The sequence below is a fragment of the Tursiops truncatus genome, chromosome 12, assembly GCF_011762595.2.
Source record: "Tursiops truncatus isolate mTurTru1 chromosome 12, mTurTru1.mat.Y, whole genome shotgun sequence".
Taxonomy (NCBI): domain Eukaryota; kingdom Metazoa; phylum Chordata; class Mammalia; order Artiodactyla; family Delphinidae; genus Tursiops; species Tursiops truncatus.
Window position 1 is genome coordinate 75438209 of NC_047045.1, and position 17134 is coordinate 75455342.

The window sequence follows — 17134 nt, forward strand, 5'->3', positions numbered from 1 at the left end:
AAACTCATTTCTTAGAAGAGAATTTTTCAATGCTTATATGTTACGGAGACATCTTAAAGTGTTAGAGAATGAGAATCACAGTTCTAATGGGTCTCTATAATAAGGCTGCATATAAAGGAGATTCCATATTTTTATTTGGAGGAGGGAGGTTATAGTCAACTATACCATGAGGTACATGGTTCGTAGTATGGCATTAAGTTACTATCTTGTGGCTAAAAAGAAAAAAAACAACAACAAAATGGAGGATGTGAAGACTGCTTAGCATTTGAGCTGGGATCTAGGTTGTTCCGACATTATCTGTTCTATAGGCTTTCTCTCAGAAATCCCAAGTTTTATTCAGTTTGTAGCTGATTTATGCTACAATCTCATGTTCCATATGTTCTTTCTTTCTTTTTTTTTTAAAAAAACCCTTATTTTATTTTGGCATCAAGGGGAAAATAGATGAATTATTTAAATCTTCTTTCACTGAGTTAGGGCAAAACAGAAAGAATGCAATGGGCAACATAACTGACATTTTGGAGAACATTGGGGTCATCATATGACGGAGAACATGATTAATTTTTTGAAGGTCAGGAAACTAATATTTTTCCAGTGGATTTACTAAGGGAACCAACCACCTGGCTTCTAGTTTTGAGACAACTGCTCCCCAGGAAAAAGTTGCTTTTTTCTTCACAGAGATTCTACTTTGTTTTGCATCTATAACATACAGATTGTGTTCCATGGAAATAAGAAATACAATTACTGTAGCCCTCATTTTTTTTCTCATGCCTCTACTGAAGACCCACTCTGGTTTCTCTTTTACTCAACAGCAGAACTTAAGGGGCATTCATATTATATTAGTCATTTTGCCTCAGGCTCTCGGCACACTTTGCCGTGTCTTGCCACACCCAGTAAGAGTGGGTAAGGCTTTAAGTATCTCCTGTGTGCCAAGGCAAATTAAGCAGTTAGTATGGCAGTCCCTAGCAGAGTGGGGAAGAGGGCTTAGGATCTCATGAGGCCCAAGGGAGGGGGGAAGACATGCCACGAGCTCCTTTCACAGTCAAAACGCAGTGGAAAATCTTGGAGGCAAAACAGTTACCTTATAACGAAGAAAGAAGGCAGAAATATCTTTACTTGAGACTGGAAATAACAAGCTGCTTGTCTGTATGGAGAGACTCTTTTTCTCTGAAAGAGGCCTTCCTCAACTTCATCAGATCCCTGCCCACATAACAGGTGGCGAACAGGACTTGAAGCATTTCTGTCTGTTTCCAGTATATCCTATCTCTGGATACTCTATTACTAGACCTGTAAGTGCAGACTAGAGAAAAAGGCTCATGTTCGCTTTCTCTTAAAATTTTATTTTATAAAGTGAGATTTCCTTGCAGCTGATTTCACTTGGTCTCAATAAACTACTGTTACTACTTTTGAGGTATGCATTCTACCCCACTGGTGTGGATTCCACAGCCCTGAAGACCCCTTGCCACTGGCACTAAATGAGAGTCCCTAAGTGATGGGGGGTAAATCATGTCTCACTGTGTCACCTGTAAGAAGTTCTGTCACTGATGCCTCTATTCATATCCCCTAGATGCTGCTAGCTCCCACCTTCATACTGGCCACACTTTCAAGTGTTCAAGAAAGGCATTGTTGCATACCTCTAAGTTATGATAGATTCAGCTGAAGTTGCATAATAGATTATTCTTCCTGTTTCGAAGGAAAATAAGCCAAAGGGTTGAAACTCGGTGTCTATAGATAGTTGACCCAGTATAATTTTGTTTGGGATTTATTACATTATTTTTCTTCACGTATATGAACTGAGAATATTAAAGGACATTTATTCTACACCAAAAGAGCATGCAGCTCCTGTGTGGTTAAAATAATATTGAGATCAGTATATTGGAAGAGACACTCCATCCAGTAACTTCCTTCAGTAGCCCTCCCGTTCACTGAGAAGGTTAATTGACAGTTTTTGCACACTCCCTGCAGCCCTGCCCCAGGAACTTGCAGAGGCCACTTTGGAAGAGACACAATAACCCTTGTCTGCAGGCAATATGCACAGCTGGGAAAGATAATTAAAGAGACTATTCCTTTTTGAGAGATCTACATCATTTCAACAGAAGCACCCAGCAATTCTGCTGGATTCAGACTGAAAACTGTCACTAACAGACATACTTCAGACAGATTTCATAATCACCAGACCTCTGTGGTACAAATGGTTATGGTGAGCTTCTGAGACTCCCCAAAAACCACTAAAACTGCCCGACTTAAATAGCACTGAAGTTTTGACGTGAGAATTAAAAAGTATGATTCAGTTTAATATGTAAGGTTGCTACCAGAAAATGCTCCTTTGGTTTTCCAAAATTGATTGGTTACATGGCTGCAGTTCTCTCTCGAGATACCCTCTAAATGTCATCCTGCGTGATTGTTTGGGGCTTATGGAGGGTATTGAATTACATTGTGTAGGTTTCATTATGGGTGACATTATCACAGGATTACATTTTTTTTCCACATCAAACAGGGAATGTCATGAGAAGAGAGAAAATACCTCTCAAATGTTAACATTTCTGAAAGTGAGTTTGATTTATAGGGTAGGTTTATATTGCTATTATGAGACTTTATCTGAAAAATTGGGATGAAATCTTAAAGAATTAAAACTTCCCTGTGAGTTTTCCTTATAAACACTGCTCACTGGAGATGGTCTATCCCATTAGACGTTGACTACTGAGAAAGAGAAGCCTTTCTTGCTGCCTTGGGCAGTGCTTCTTCCAGATCAAGGCTAGTCCATTTTGACCCAAAGCATGCTATAGGTAAACAGTTCCAAGGTGTAGGGATATCTGTTCCTTTTTCTTCCCAGGAGTCCTGAAACCCAGTCACTGTTTTTTAATCCCTTAGTTTTTCTTATGAACAGAACTGCCCATTATCTCTCCAGTTGCAAGTCCCGCTTTGTGTGACTGAAACCCACCCTTTCCAGTGGGAAGACACTTGCTCTGATAAATGCTACACTGTTAATTGGCCTTGGCATGGCTGAATGGTGTAGCAGAAAGTGCAATAAATTTAGATGTGAAAAAAGCAGAATTTGATAGAATTATGCATTTTGTGCTTCTAATGAGTACATAGTCTAGAAGGATTTACAGACACATGCATAATTAATGTGAATATAGTGTAAGATAATGATCTGTTAGAAGCACGTGAAAAGATGCTCAATATCATTAGTCATTAGGGAAATGCAAATTAAAATCACAGTGCCAGTGTGATACCTCTGTACATCTACTAGAATGTCTAACATGAAAAAGACTGACCATACTAAGTATTGGCTGAAGATGTGGCGAGACTGGTACTCTCATCCATTGCTTTCGGGGTTGTAAAATGGAACAATCACTTTTGAAGACAGTTTAGCAGTTTCTTAAAAAGTTAAACATATACCTACTATATACCTACCTTATAATCCAGCCATAGTACACTTAAATATTTACCCAGGAGAAATGAAAGCATATGTCCATACAAAAAATTGTACATAGATTGCTCATGGCAATTTTATTTGTAATAGCCTGAAGTTAATCAAATATCCAATGAAAGGATAAATTGTATTTATTTATTGGCTATATCCAATAAAAAGAATCAACTGTTCTTTATTGCTGAGTGGAATACCACTCAGCAATGAAAAGAATCAACTATTTATACATGTAACAACATAGGTAAGTCTTAAAATAATTATGCTGAGTTAAAGAAGGCAAAAAGATGAGAGACTCTTGGAGAATTAAATAAATGCAGTAATGGTGGAAATATAGAAAGGAGAAAAAGAATTTTATGGTTACTTCAAAGATAGGGTTAATGAGGCTTGGTTATGGGATGGTGGCTAGCGGGGGCTTACACTCTGAGGTCTTTCTCCACCTTGGGTTTCTCTATGTGGATATCATCTACTTGGTGGTAAGGATTATATGAAAGATGGCACTTAAGTATATAAGAAATGATGAGCTAATTGTTTCATGCTGATTCTTTAATCAACACCCCCAAGAAGAAACATTCAGTAGGCAAACCATCGCTACTACTGCTTAAGGAAAGTAAACTTACATTTTGGCTTTTTAGTAAATACAAGTATAGATAACTAATAAAAGTATAATATTAGTGAGAAAAAATTAAAGAAGAGGACAAAGAAAATGGGATTCCTAGACCCATCTCATGAATAAGAGAGAACAAAGGGTTGAGGGCAGAGAGAGAGAGGAAGGAAATGTGATGGGGGTACCTCAGGACAAAAGAACAGGGAACCGATTTGGAAAGGAGCAAACTTTATGGACATCTTGTTTATGCAATGCCCTTGTCACTCTGGCATGTCTTAATTTGTGTGGTTAGATTTATTTAGTCACTTGATCCAAAGTCTACAATCAATTGCAGCACATAAGAAGTACTGTCACTTGTGGTCAAGGACATAGGTTCTGGAGATTATATTTCCATCTCTGACCTTAACTAGTATATAAGCTCTCTGAACATCTGTTTCCTTATCTGTAAAATGATATCCCCGTGAGTTCCTACCTCTGAGAATTATTGTGTTAATAAATACTTTAAAAATTGGTATGGGAAGTACTTAGCATCGCTTCTAACCCATAGTAAAGGCTCAATCAATTGATCTTCCTCTTCTTTCCCCTTCTTCCCCTTCTCCCCCTCCTTCTTCTCACTATTATTATTACTATTAGGCATCCACCATATTGTCAGTGATGATTGGAGAAAGCTTTACTCTCCCAATACGCCGTTGGAAAACAAGGGCACTTTTTAGTGTTTATTACCAGAAGTAACCATAATGTCACTTTTATTCATCTGACTCATTCTCTCCCGAGTGATTTATTTACACATTCTACTGTATTAGTCTTTCTTTTCCATGGTGTGAAAAAAAGAGCATGGCTTAGTGATGAAGCAAAGAGGTAGAAATTTAGTGACTTTGGTCCTGCCTGTGCTCCAATTCCTATTTGGTTTAGGGCAAGTAATTTAAATTTCCTGCACCTAAATATCTTCAGCTGAAACAGAAATGAAATGTAATGATCACATAGGGCTATTAGAAATGTCTAAGTAAAAAGCATACACATTTTAACACTAAGTTCAGAACGTTACAGAAAACTAAGTGGGTTGCTTAAGTTAGTATATTTCTGTAGATATGACACTAAGACATTAAAAAAATGCCACAGTAAAGTTCATTGATATGCTAGGTTTAAAAAATAGTTACTTGACTTTCCTACTGTGTGCTTCTAATTTATGTTTTCCCATCTAATAAAAAATAGACCCTACCACTTCAAATCCCTGGTTGCATTACTTTTCATCTGAGTCAGCAGGGTTTTCTTGTCTTGTTTCAGGATTTGTGGATTTGACCCTCCATGATCAGGTCCACCTTCTGGAATGTGCCTGGCTAGAGATTCTCATGATTGGTCTTGTCTGGCGCTCCATGGAGCACCCAGGGAAGCTCCTGTTTGCTCCTAACTTGCTCCTGGACAGGTGAGTGACCTGGCTGTAGTTTGGGGGAAGCACGTTCTTGATAATCACCAGTTTGATCCTGAAACTCCTTTATTCAGCATTGCACGAAGCTTCCAAGAACTTTATCAGATATATTTACAAATGGGTGGATTCGGGTGATGTAGGGTAGTCGAGTTCACGGAAGGCTAAGGATAACTGTCTGCCTGATGTCTCCCCAGATTAGCTCTCTCATTTCTAAAATATACATGTATATTGTATATGTGTGTGTATATTTATATATACATATATGCATGTATCAATATATATACACATATGTATGTATCAATATATGTACACATATGTATTTGTGTGTATTTACAAAATTGTGAACTGTAATTTTCTAACTTCACCTTCATCTTGTGTTATATAAAAGAATGATGAGTAACTTTCCTTTAATTAAATCTTTTTTTGGCTCATGTACATCCAAGCCACAATAGTCTTTTCATTTCCTTTTCCAATTTTGCCATCAGTAAATGAAGAAATTTGAACAGAGTTCTGAAGGCCACTTCCAGTTTTATGAATTCATACAAGTTAACTTGCTTATTTTAGAAAATGAAGATTTCAGTTTTCAAATGTGCCACCTTATTTCATGTATTCTATTTGGGTTGACTTGTAATGTGGGTCCTGTTCTTTCTTATTCAGTCATTGCTTAGAGTAATCGAATGTAGACATTAGTTAACAGCAGCTACCACTAACAGAGTCCCTACCCAGCCCCAGCTGCTGTGCTGAATACTTTACATACACGATCTCATTTAATCATCACAGCACTCCTGGGAAGCCTTATCATTCACGTTTTACCAGAAAGGATGCTAAGTTTCAGAGACATTCTGCTACTTGCAAAGAGCACTGAGCTAGCCGATGGTGGAGCCAGGATTGGAATTCAAGATCTGTCTGTCTCTGGCACACTCATGTTGGCTCCTGCCCTCTGCACACGTCCTTCACACTCCTTCCTCATCAGCAATGCCTTCTCTGGTCTGCTACTGTGACCTTTTGTTACCAGATGTACCTTGTCTTTATGGACGACATAATCATTTGAATGGGAAAGATCCATCTTCTAGTTGTTCCTTGCAGACTTTTTTTGCCTCTGCTCATCAGTCCAAGGCTGCCAGGTTGCACGCGATGCACCTTTGGGCTTTCCTTCCTTTTGGAGCACCACGCTGCCCCCTCATCTCCTGTCCTGCTCTGGCTTCCTTTCCTACACCTGCCAAGCCGCCTGGAACAGAGTTCTGGCAACATTTATTTATTTAAATACTGGAGAATTGTGTACGTATTGGTTACTCTTTCATCATTTTGTGTTATTATAGCGTCATCAACAGTGATGATGCTGTTCAAGAAGCAGCTCTTTCTTTCCATGGAATATAGTCCCGTATCACAGTTCTGTGGACTGATCGAGAGCGGCCACTGTCTGGTTCCGTAGAACTGCCCTCGCACGGTATTTAGCCTGCCTTTTAGAGGATGTCTCTACAGTGCTTCTTCACTTCTTTTCCTTCCTTTCCCTTCCCTTCCCTTCCCTTGTTTCTCTTGTCATTTTTCCCTTCCACCTCTTTTTTCCTGTTTTCCTTCGCTTTCCTCTTTCCTTCTTTTTTTTTTTTTTGGCCTATCTCCTCTTCCTCCTTTTCTTTCTCCTCCTCCTTTTTCTTCCGCTGCTTTTCAATTTTTTCTGTTACAGTCATGTCGTTCCATGACCAAGTTATAATAAATTTGCAGATGAAAATCATAGACCACATACAGTGTTTCTCCACCATAGACTGGAAGGTGTCTTCAGGGTTTAGGATATTGGGGACATTCCTGACTGAATTGATGTGTCCCTTGATTTACTTCCTCATCCATGTTTACCTTCTTAGGTACACACTTCCTGAGAGCAATCATCAGTCATTGTATTTTAGATATGAAAGTGTTTGTGACATCACCTCACCCCGATGAAACTCATCTTGCCAGCAAGGTGATATTGTGTAGGATCTTATCAGCCACCTGCCTTTCTCTTCCACACACTGTCAGTGTGCTTAATATTCTCCCATGTTTCTCACTGCAGTGTCAGTGACTAAGAGTTCTCATTTCTCTCCATTCCTACCTTCTAAAATTCCAGATAGGAAGTTCCTACTACCTCTAGACCAGGATTTCTCAACTTCTGCACTATTGACATTTTTGGTTGGATTATTCTTTCTTGTGGGGGGACTGTCCTGTGTATTTTAGGATGTTTAGCAGCATTCCTGGACTTAACCTACTAGACGCTCTTGTAGCAGCATCCCTTTCCCCAGAGATGACAACCCCAAATGTCTCCAGACATTTCTAAATGTCCCCTGTGGGGGGGGGGGGGCGGGGGGAAGGGAGGCACAGGACTGTCCCTGGTTGAGAACCACTACTCTAGATTTTCCCGTTTCAAAATCCTATAAGCTCTTCAGACTCACAGGATTGAATACATTATCTTCCTCACCACGTTTGTTCCTTTTCTTTTTTTCTATTAGTGGCATTCAACTAGACACTGAAGCTGTCAAGTTCAAGTTAACCATGGATTCCACTTCCCCCACCAGATTATCCAGTTAACTGTCAAATCCTTCCTGCCCTGTTTCTGAAATCCACACCTCCCCTTTGTCGCCATTCCTCCCCCAGCACAGGTCCAAGTCAGCCCTCCCCACAGGCTTGCCTCTCCAGCGCTGTCTTTCTCGGCCACCGGTCCTCTTTCCTTCAGTCTCTTCCCACAGGGCTGCCAGAGGCTTCCTTCTAAGGCACAGCTGCGATCCTGATGCTTCCTGATTCAGCTTCCATTGGCTCTCTGCCTTCTTTAGAAAGTTCTGTCTAGACTTCTTACCTTGATAATTATGAATCCCTGTTGCAAGTGTCACAGACACAGACATCAGCAGAGCGGGTCAGATGATGTAATGAGGAAGGCCAGTGGCTTTGAGTCCAAAACGGAGTTCTGGGGATTAAGTGAGCCTGGTGGGCTCTTTTCCAGGCTAACAAACACCTGGGCCCTGACTGCAGCCCGAGAGCCACGAACTTGACTTCACTCTTCAAGGTTTTTTTCCACTGCTTCTGAAAGGCCCTGTACCTTTAGGATTCATTGTCAGAATCTTGGGACCTTCTTTAAAGCCATTCCAGATGTTACTCTTCCAGAAAACCTTCCTCCAAACTCTCTCCTCTTTAGCCAGAAAGTAGCCTTTTCTTTGTCTATGTTCTCATGGGGTTTGGTTTCTGCTTCTCTTATTCTCCTTCTGCCACCTGTAAGTTATGACTGTATGTCTTATCTTCCCTTTCAGCTCATGAACTTCACGCAGGCAGGAACCAGATCTTGTTCGCCTTTTTGTTCCCTCCAATGAACAAAGTCTTCCATGATCCCCGATAAGTGTGTGTTAATTGCACTGGCCAGGGTCCCCCGGTGGCTCATGGCAGAGTCAGGAGAAGCCACGTCTTCTGATGGTCATTTCAACTGTTCTTGTCATCAAACTCACTCACTTCTTGTTCAGGGCTACTTAATTCCTGGCTTAGACCCTTCTAGACTTTGAAGAAATTAAGATACATCTGTTTCGAAAGGATTTTTAAAATTACTAAGTGCATTTGTCTTATGCTTATACTTCTGCTTATATTCCACAAACCTGTTAAATTCCGAATGAAGATAAACAGAGGATCTTATTTTTCTTCCATCACTAGACCCACTATGGAGTAAAATCCTCCAGGTCTTCATATGTTTAAGAACATTTACATACATACATTTCTAATCATGTTAATGATTAGAAAAATATATAAATAATATTATTTTTTAAATATGGTCTATAGTATATAATTTTCTATATTTTTCTAATTATTAACATGTACCTAAATATTATAAAATTTCAATATTATTAAATGACTCTCTTGGTATTAGAAGATAACTGCTTTTGATGACATTGATATATGTATAACAGTAAAAAATATTGTGACCAGCAACCCATTTGAAATTTTATACATCTGGAAGGTGACTTTTGAGTGATAGTTGAGAGCACTGTTTATGTTTTCGCCTTGCAGGCTCCCAACCCTTTTGATAACATTCAGCTTTCTGATTAACATCAGTCACCTTGATCTCTGTTTTGCTCTTTTCCCATCCTTTTACACATTGTAAACATTTTTTGTAACAAAATGTAGAAATCCGTGAGTTTTAAAGCCAAGTATTTGAGAGCTGGTAAGCAAAAGATGAGTGTTAGCTGCATCATTTTTATTTTATCTCAGGCTTGGTGATACTACCTTTGCAAAGTCGGCCTCCGTAGGGTGTTTACATCTGCATAGACCTGGGGACAAGGGAAAGCCAGAAGTCCCAAGGAGTCCTGTCACCCAGGGATTATCAACGTTGCTAACTAGAGACAAGGGTTTATCTGCGATAGATTACAGTGATATCCTGTTTTCTTAAGCCTTCTTTGCAAATCCAGCCTTGCTTTCCAAGGCTATCAAGAGGATAGAATATACCTCAGTCTTCCCTTGTAATTACTCAAATGTTAGTATTGGCAAATGGGGTTTAGTGATTATAGGAATATAAAAAAATTGCTGGATTACCATCCCACACTTGTGAGCGGAGGACTGTATTTCCTATCTAGCATCCGTTTCAAAATAGTTATTGCTTGATTTACTCCCGATGATAACCCATGATATCTTGATTCTGGTAGTTTATAGCTTTCCTGGTAGTCATATGCTTGAAGGGTAATGTTATCCTTGCCACTTAGCTTACCCACAGTTTCCAGTTCTTCCCTGTATCTTGCAGCAGTGAGTTCCAAGCACTTAATGCAGTCTTCTCTTCCTGTGAAAACCAAGAAATAAAGCTTATTATCAGGTATTAGTAGAGAACCCAGTAATTTCTCTCAGTGTGTGTGTGTATTTTATAAGAGGGAAGTTAAAGATAATAAGAACACCTGTGAAAGTAATCAGGAAATGGAGAAAACTCATTTTCCATTCTAGCACCTAATCCCTTGGTGTGTTTTGGCACCAGAAAACACAAAATATGTCCCCTGTGTCAACTAGGAATGCACCTCTTCGTTTAGTCCTGCTTGAGTGCTCACCCTGGAAAAACAGAGACGGAAAACAGAAGCAAAAGTGTTCAATATAAGTCATTCCTTGTGGGATCGCTTTGTTTTCGCAGGAGTAAAGTTTGCTATCGCTGGAAGGCAGATGTGATGTTAGAGGACACAGTGTGAATTGCCAGTTCGCTGAGACTATCCAGTTCCCAGAGCACCATCTAAATTCTGTTTTGCTGGCGCCATCCATGCTAACAAATTCTGAGAAATATTTGCGGATTTCTCAGTGAAGCCAAAGCACTCTCTTTCGATTCCTATTCACTCTCAGAGAAAAAAAAAACTATTCATCCATTTGAAAGCAAAGCTTAACTCGACAAGGAGAATATTCCCTCTACCAAGCGTCTGGCCAGAGGGTTGTTGATCTAGCTCTTTCCATCGCTCCTGCATCAGGAGGCTCTGTCTGTAGGAAATAATATTGGACAACAGAAAGTTCTTTGACTTGTAGGCATGGAATAGGAATAAGTTCTCTTCCGTAAGAGAAAAACAGGTTGTTGCACTGGAGAGAACATTTTGCTTCTTCTACTAAATAGCTGACTGTTTTCAGACCATAAATTCACTTTAAACTGAAAAAAAAAAAGTCATTTTCTAGAAGCAAGAGCATGCTCATTTCAAGTTATTTATTGTAAATATTTCAGAAAAAAACACGCAGATAAAAACATGCAAATGAAACAATGCTTCCAGCAAATGCTTTTACTGGCCTTTTTTTAATTGGCCTTTGAAATTTTTTTCCTGTGTAAAATTTGATGTAAATTCTTTGCAGATTTTTTTCACTTGGAAGAGTGAAAAAAGAAAGTTCAGAAGTAAGTTGATAAATTCAGAACGTAATTTGTTTAAAGGTTTCTTGGGCATAAAAAGAAGGACCTCCCTTTATATTCCCTTTTTAGATTTCTTCTCTCTGAAAAATATATGCTCTACTGAAGGGGGATGTTATAATAGCAGGGGCAGCAGGTGGGTGGGGGAGTGATCAGCTCCTCAGCAAAGTCAGTCCTGGGCAGGAGACAGTTTCGGTTACTCCAGTGGCTTTGCTGGATCCCCTCATAACTTTCCAGGCTTGTGTTGGTTTGCATCCCTATATGGCCCATTCATATCCCAAGAACTTTGTTCATAACTTTTTTTTTTTGCTCTACCTTATAGAATTGGATGAGGAAAGAAAAGAAAGGAAGCCAACCTTTATGTAACCTCTTTAATCTGTACAGTAGTGTGTTGGGTTGTCTTCTATACTATATTGTATTCATTATGTGAGAATACAGGTAGCAAAGGGTTTTACCAGCTTGTATTGTTGGCGCTGGATCCGTTGGTTCTTTCCAGTTCTGAGTCCTTAATTCCTCAACAGCAGATGCCAACTGATTGATTCTTTAAAGTCTTTGGTGCAGAGTTATGACAAATCCTGGGAATATGAAACTGTAAACTGCAGAGGAGAAAAATTGAGGCCCAAAGAAGAGAGAAATTAGCCAAGCTGCTAATATTACTGCTATCGCTGATTGAAAACGTATCAAAATATCTATTGGACTAAAACCCAATTTCATGACACACTTTAAGTGGGTCAATTATGTGATATGTGAATTATATCTCAATAAAAATACTAAACACACACACACACATATCGGAGTTTTGGAAAAAGTCAATTTGACCAACAAGACCTTCAATCATGAAAGCGCCTGTAGGGGTTCTACTGGAAAAAGGTAAAAAACAAAACATTCAAATCAAAATTTCTCCTTAAAAGCAAAGCAATTAAGCAGTGCTATGTTATAAAGGCTACTAAGCCACAAGTCTTTAACTCCTCAAGAGGAATAAGCCTATAAACAGTAAGGATCCACTTAATATAAAATTGCCCCAGAGGAAAAGGCATAATTCCAACCAAAGAATTAATCCTGTGTAAGAGATTAATTTAACTTTTCTTACATGTTTACCTACCACATTATTTTTGCATTTGCCATAAATTGTTAACAATTAAACTTGCTAATTGATTTAAAATACAATCATCATAATATTTTTGACAGTTCTAAAATATCTTGATATTATTTAAGTCACACATGCTACATAGAGGTAATCACGTAATCCCTCTCTCATATCTGCTTTAATCGCAGCTGCTTTTCCATAGTCGGAATTGGAAAGATCCTCATTTGTTTAATGAGTGCAATTAAAATCCATTGATAAAGGGAGATAACACAACTTCAAGTCTGTGTTAGTTAGGATTCAGTTTAAGTCAACTCAGTAGATATTTATTGAGTATGTCCATGTCTCTATTCTGCCTGATACTGGAGGATATGAAAAAAATGTGTAAGAGGCAGACCTGTCCTCAGGGAACTCACTGTCTAGTGGTCGAGTAATATTGGTGTACAAATGAATGCAGGCAAAAGCAAGACATTATAAGCAAGCCTCCATCACACCCCACATCATTCGTGTCTAGTTTAGCTTCCTCCATCACTGTGTTAAAAATTGAGATACAATTGACATAACATTATATTGTACAACACATGTATACAACGTATGAGTTGATATATGTAGATATTATAAAATGGTCACCACAGTAAGTCGAGTTAACATCCATCACCACAAATAGTTATATATTTTCCTACGACGAGAAATTTTAAGGTCTACCCTCTTACCAGCTTTCAAATATACAGTAAAGTTTTATTAACTGTAGTCACGAGGCTGTACATTACCATCCCCAGAACTTATTTATCTTATAACTGAAAGTTTGTACCTTTTCACTATCTTCACCCATTTTGCCCACCATCCTCCTCTGACAACCACCAATTTGTTCTCTGTATCTTTGAGCCTGGTGGATTTGTTTTTTTCTAAGATTGCATATATAAGTGATATCATACTGCGATGTGTCTCTCACTGTCTGACTTACTTCACTTAGCATAAGGCCCTCAAAGTCCCTCCATATTATCACAAACGGCAGGATTTCCGTCTTTTTATGGCTGAATAATATTTCATTATATATATGTATATATATAAACTTTTTCTTTATCCATTCATCCATTGATGGACACTTAGGTTACTTCCATGCCTTGGCTGTTGTAAATAATGCTGCAATGAACATGGAAGTGCAGATATCTTTTCAAATTAGTGTTTTCATTTTCTTTGGATAAATGCCCAGAAGAGGAATTTCTGGATCATATGGTAGTTCTATTCTTAAATTTTTGAGGAACCTCCATCCTGTGTTCCATAGCGGCGGCCCAATTTACATTTTTACCAACAGTGCACAAAAGGGTTCCCTTTTCTCCACATCCTCACCAACACATGTTATTTCTTCTCTTTTTTTGAATTTTATTGAATTAATTATTTTGTACAGTAGGTTCATTTTAGTTATCCATTTTATACATATTAGTGTATATATGTCAATCCCAATCTCTCAATTCATCCCCCCAGCCCCCAACCCCCCACCACTTTTGCCCTTTGGTGACAATATGTTGGTTCTCTACATCTGTATCTCAACTTCTACCCTGCAAACGAGTTCATCTGTACCATTTTTCTAGGTTCCACATATATGCGTTAATATACGATATTTGTTTCTCTCTTTCTGACTTACTTCACTCTGTATGACAGTCTCTAGATTCATCCACGTCTCTACAAATGACCCAATTTCATTCCTTTTTATGGCTGAGTAATGTTCCATTGTATATATGTACCACATCTTCTTTACCCATTCATCTGTCGATGGGCATTTAGATTGCTTCCATGACCTGGCTATTGTAAATAGTGCTGCAATGAATATTAGGGTGCATGTGTCTATTTGAACTATGGTTTTCTCTGGGTATATGCCCAGTAGTGGGATTGCTGGGTCGTATGGTAATTCTAGTTTTAGTTTTTTAAGGAACCTCCATACTGTTCTCCATAGTGGCTCTATCAATTTACATTCCCACCAACAGTGCAAGAGGGTTCCCTTTTCTCCAACCCTCTCCAGCATTTATTGTTTGTAGATTTTCTGATGATGCCCATTCTAACTGGTGTGAGGTGATACCTCACTATAGTTTTGATTTGCATTTCTCTAATAATTACTGATGTTGAGCAGCTTTTCATGTGCTTCGTGGCAATCTGTATGTCTTCTCTGGAGGAATGTCTGTTTAGGTCTTCTGCCCATTTTTGGATTGGGTTGTTTGTTTTTTTAATATTGAGCTGCATGAGCTGTTTATATATTTTGGAGATTAATCCTTTGTCCATTGATTCATTTGCAAATATTTTCTCCCATTCTGAGGGTTGTCTTTTTGTCTTATTTGTAGTTTCCTTTGCTGTGCAAAAGCTTTTAAGTTTCACTAGGTCCCATTTGTTTATTTTTGTTTTTATTTCCATTACTCTAGTAAGTGGATCAAAAAACGTCTTGCTGTGATTTATGTCAAAGAGTGTTCTTCCTATGTTTTCCTCTAAGAGTTTTATAATGTCCGGTCTTACATTTAGGTCTCTAGTCCATTTTGAGTTTATTTTTGTGTACAGTGTTAGGGAGTGTTCTAATTTTATTCTTTTACATGCAGCTGTCCAATTTTCCCAACACCATTTATTGAAGAGACTGTCTTTTCTTCATTGTATATCCTTGCCTCCTTTGTCATAGATTAGTTGACCATAGGTGTGTGGGTTTATCTCTGGGCTTTCTATCCTGTTCCATTGATCTATATTTCTGTTTTTGTGCCAGAACCATATTGTCTTGATTACTGTAGCATTGTAGTATAGTCTGAAGTCAGGGAGTCTGATTCCTCCAGCTCCGTTTTTTTCCCTCAAGACTGCTTTGGCTATTTGGGGTCTCTTTTGTGTTTCCACAGAAATTTTAAAATATTTTGTTCTAGTTCTATAAAAAATACCTTTGGTAATTTGATAGGGATTGCATTGAATCTGTAGACTGCTTTGGGTAGTATAGTCATTTTCACAATATTGATTCTTCCAATCCAAGAACATGGTATATCTCTCCATCTGTTTGTATGATCTTTAATTTCTTTCATCAGTGTCTTATAGTTTTCCGCATACAGGTCTTTTGTCTCCCTAGGTAGGTTTACTCTGAGGTATTTTATTCTTTTTGTTGCAGTGCTAAATGGGAGTGTTTCCTTGATTTCTCTTTCAGATGTTTCATCATTGGTGTGTAGGAATGCAAGAGATTTCTGTGCATTAATTTTGTATCCTGCAACTTTACCAAATGCCTCGATTAGCGCTGGTAGTTTTCTGGTGGCATCTCTATGTATAGCATCATGTCATCTGCAAACAGTGACAGTTTTACTTCTTCTTTGCCAATTTGTATGCCTTTTATTTCTTGTTCTTCTCTGATTGCCGTGGCTAGGACTTCCAAAACTGTGTTGAATAACAGTGGTGAGAGTGGACATCCTTGTCTTGTTCCTGATCTTAGAGGAAATACTTTCAGTTTTTCACCATTGAGAATGATGTTTGCTGTGGGTGTGTCATATATGGCCTTTATTTTGTTGAGGTAGATTCCCTCTATGCCCACTTTCTGGAGAGTTTTTACCATAAATTGGTGTTGAATTTTATCAAAAGCCTTTTCTGCATCTATGGAGATAATCATATGGTTTTTATTCTTCAATTTCTTAATATGGTGTATCACATTGATTGATGTGCTTATATTGAAGAATCCTTACATCCCTGGGATAAATCCCACTTCATCATGGTGTGTGATCCTTTAAATGCGTTGTTGGACTCTGTTTGCTAGTATTTTGTTGAGGATTTTTGCATCTGCATTCATGAGTGATATTAGTCTGTAATTTTCTTTTTTTGTAGTATCTTTTTCTTGTTTTGGTGTCAGGGTAATGGTGACCTCATAGAATGAGTTTGGGAGGGTTCCTTCCTCTGCAATTTTTTGGATGAGTTTGAGAAGGATGGGTGTTAGCTCTTCTCTAAATGTTTCATAGAATTCACCTGTGAAGCCATCTGGTCCTGGACGTTTGTTTGTTGGAAGATTTTTAATCACAGTTTCAATTTCATTACTTGTGATCGGCCTGTTCATATTTTCTATTTCTTCCTGGTTCAGTCTTGGAAGGTTATACCTTTCTAAGAATTTGTCCATTTCTTCCACGTTGTCCATTTTATTGGCATAGAGTTGCCTGTAGTAGTCTCTTAGGATGCTTTGTATTTCTGTGGTGTCTGCTGTAATTTCTCCTTTTTCATTTCTAATTTTATTGATTTGAGTCCTCTCCCTCTTTTTCTTGATGAGTCTGGCTAATGGTTTATCAATGTTGTTTATCTTCCCAAAGGACCAGCTTTTAGTTTTCTTGATCTTTGCTATTGTTCTCTTTGTTTCTGTTACATTTATTTCTGCTCTGATCTTTATGATTTCTTTCCTTCTGCTAACTTTGGGTTTTGTTTGTTCTTCTTTCTCTAGTTCCTTTACATGTAAGGTTGGATTGTTTATTTGAGATGTTTCTTGTTTCTTGAGGTAGGCTTGTATTGCTATAAACTTCCCTCTTAGAACTGCTTTTGCTGCATCCCATAGGTTTTGGATCGTCGTGTTTTCATTGTCATTTGTTCTAGGTATTTTTTGATTTCCTCTTTGATTTCTTCAGTGAACTCTTGGTTATTTAGTAATGTGTTGTTTAGCCTCCATGTGTTTGTGTTTTTTATGTTTTTTTCCGTGTAATTGATTTCTAATCTCATAGAGTTGTGGTCAGAAAAGA

General features: G+C 38.3%; 1 protein-coding gene across 1 annotated transcript in view; it reads left to right on the forward strand.

Annotated features, from left to right (window-relative positions):
- Positions 1-17134, forward strand: part of ESR1 (estrogen receptor 1) — a 247513-nt gene that overhangs the window by 163280 nt on the left and 67099 nt on the right. Inside the window, exon 5 of the mRNA XM_033867852.2 lies at positions 5319-5457. Within this exon, the coding sequence (XP_033723743.2) occupies positions 5319-5457 (139 nt within the window). The remainder of the gene's footprint in view (positions 1-5318; positions 5458-17134) is intronic.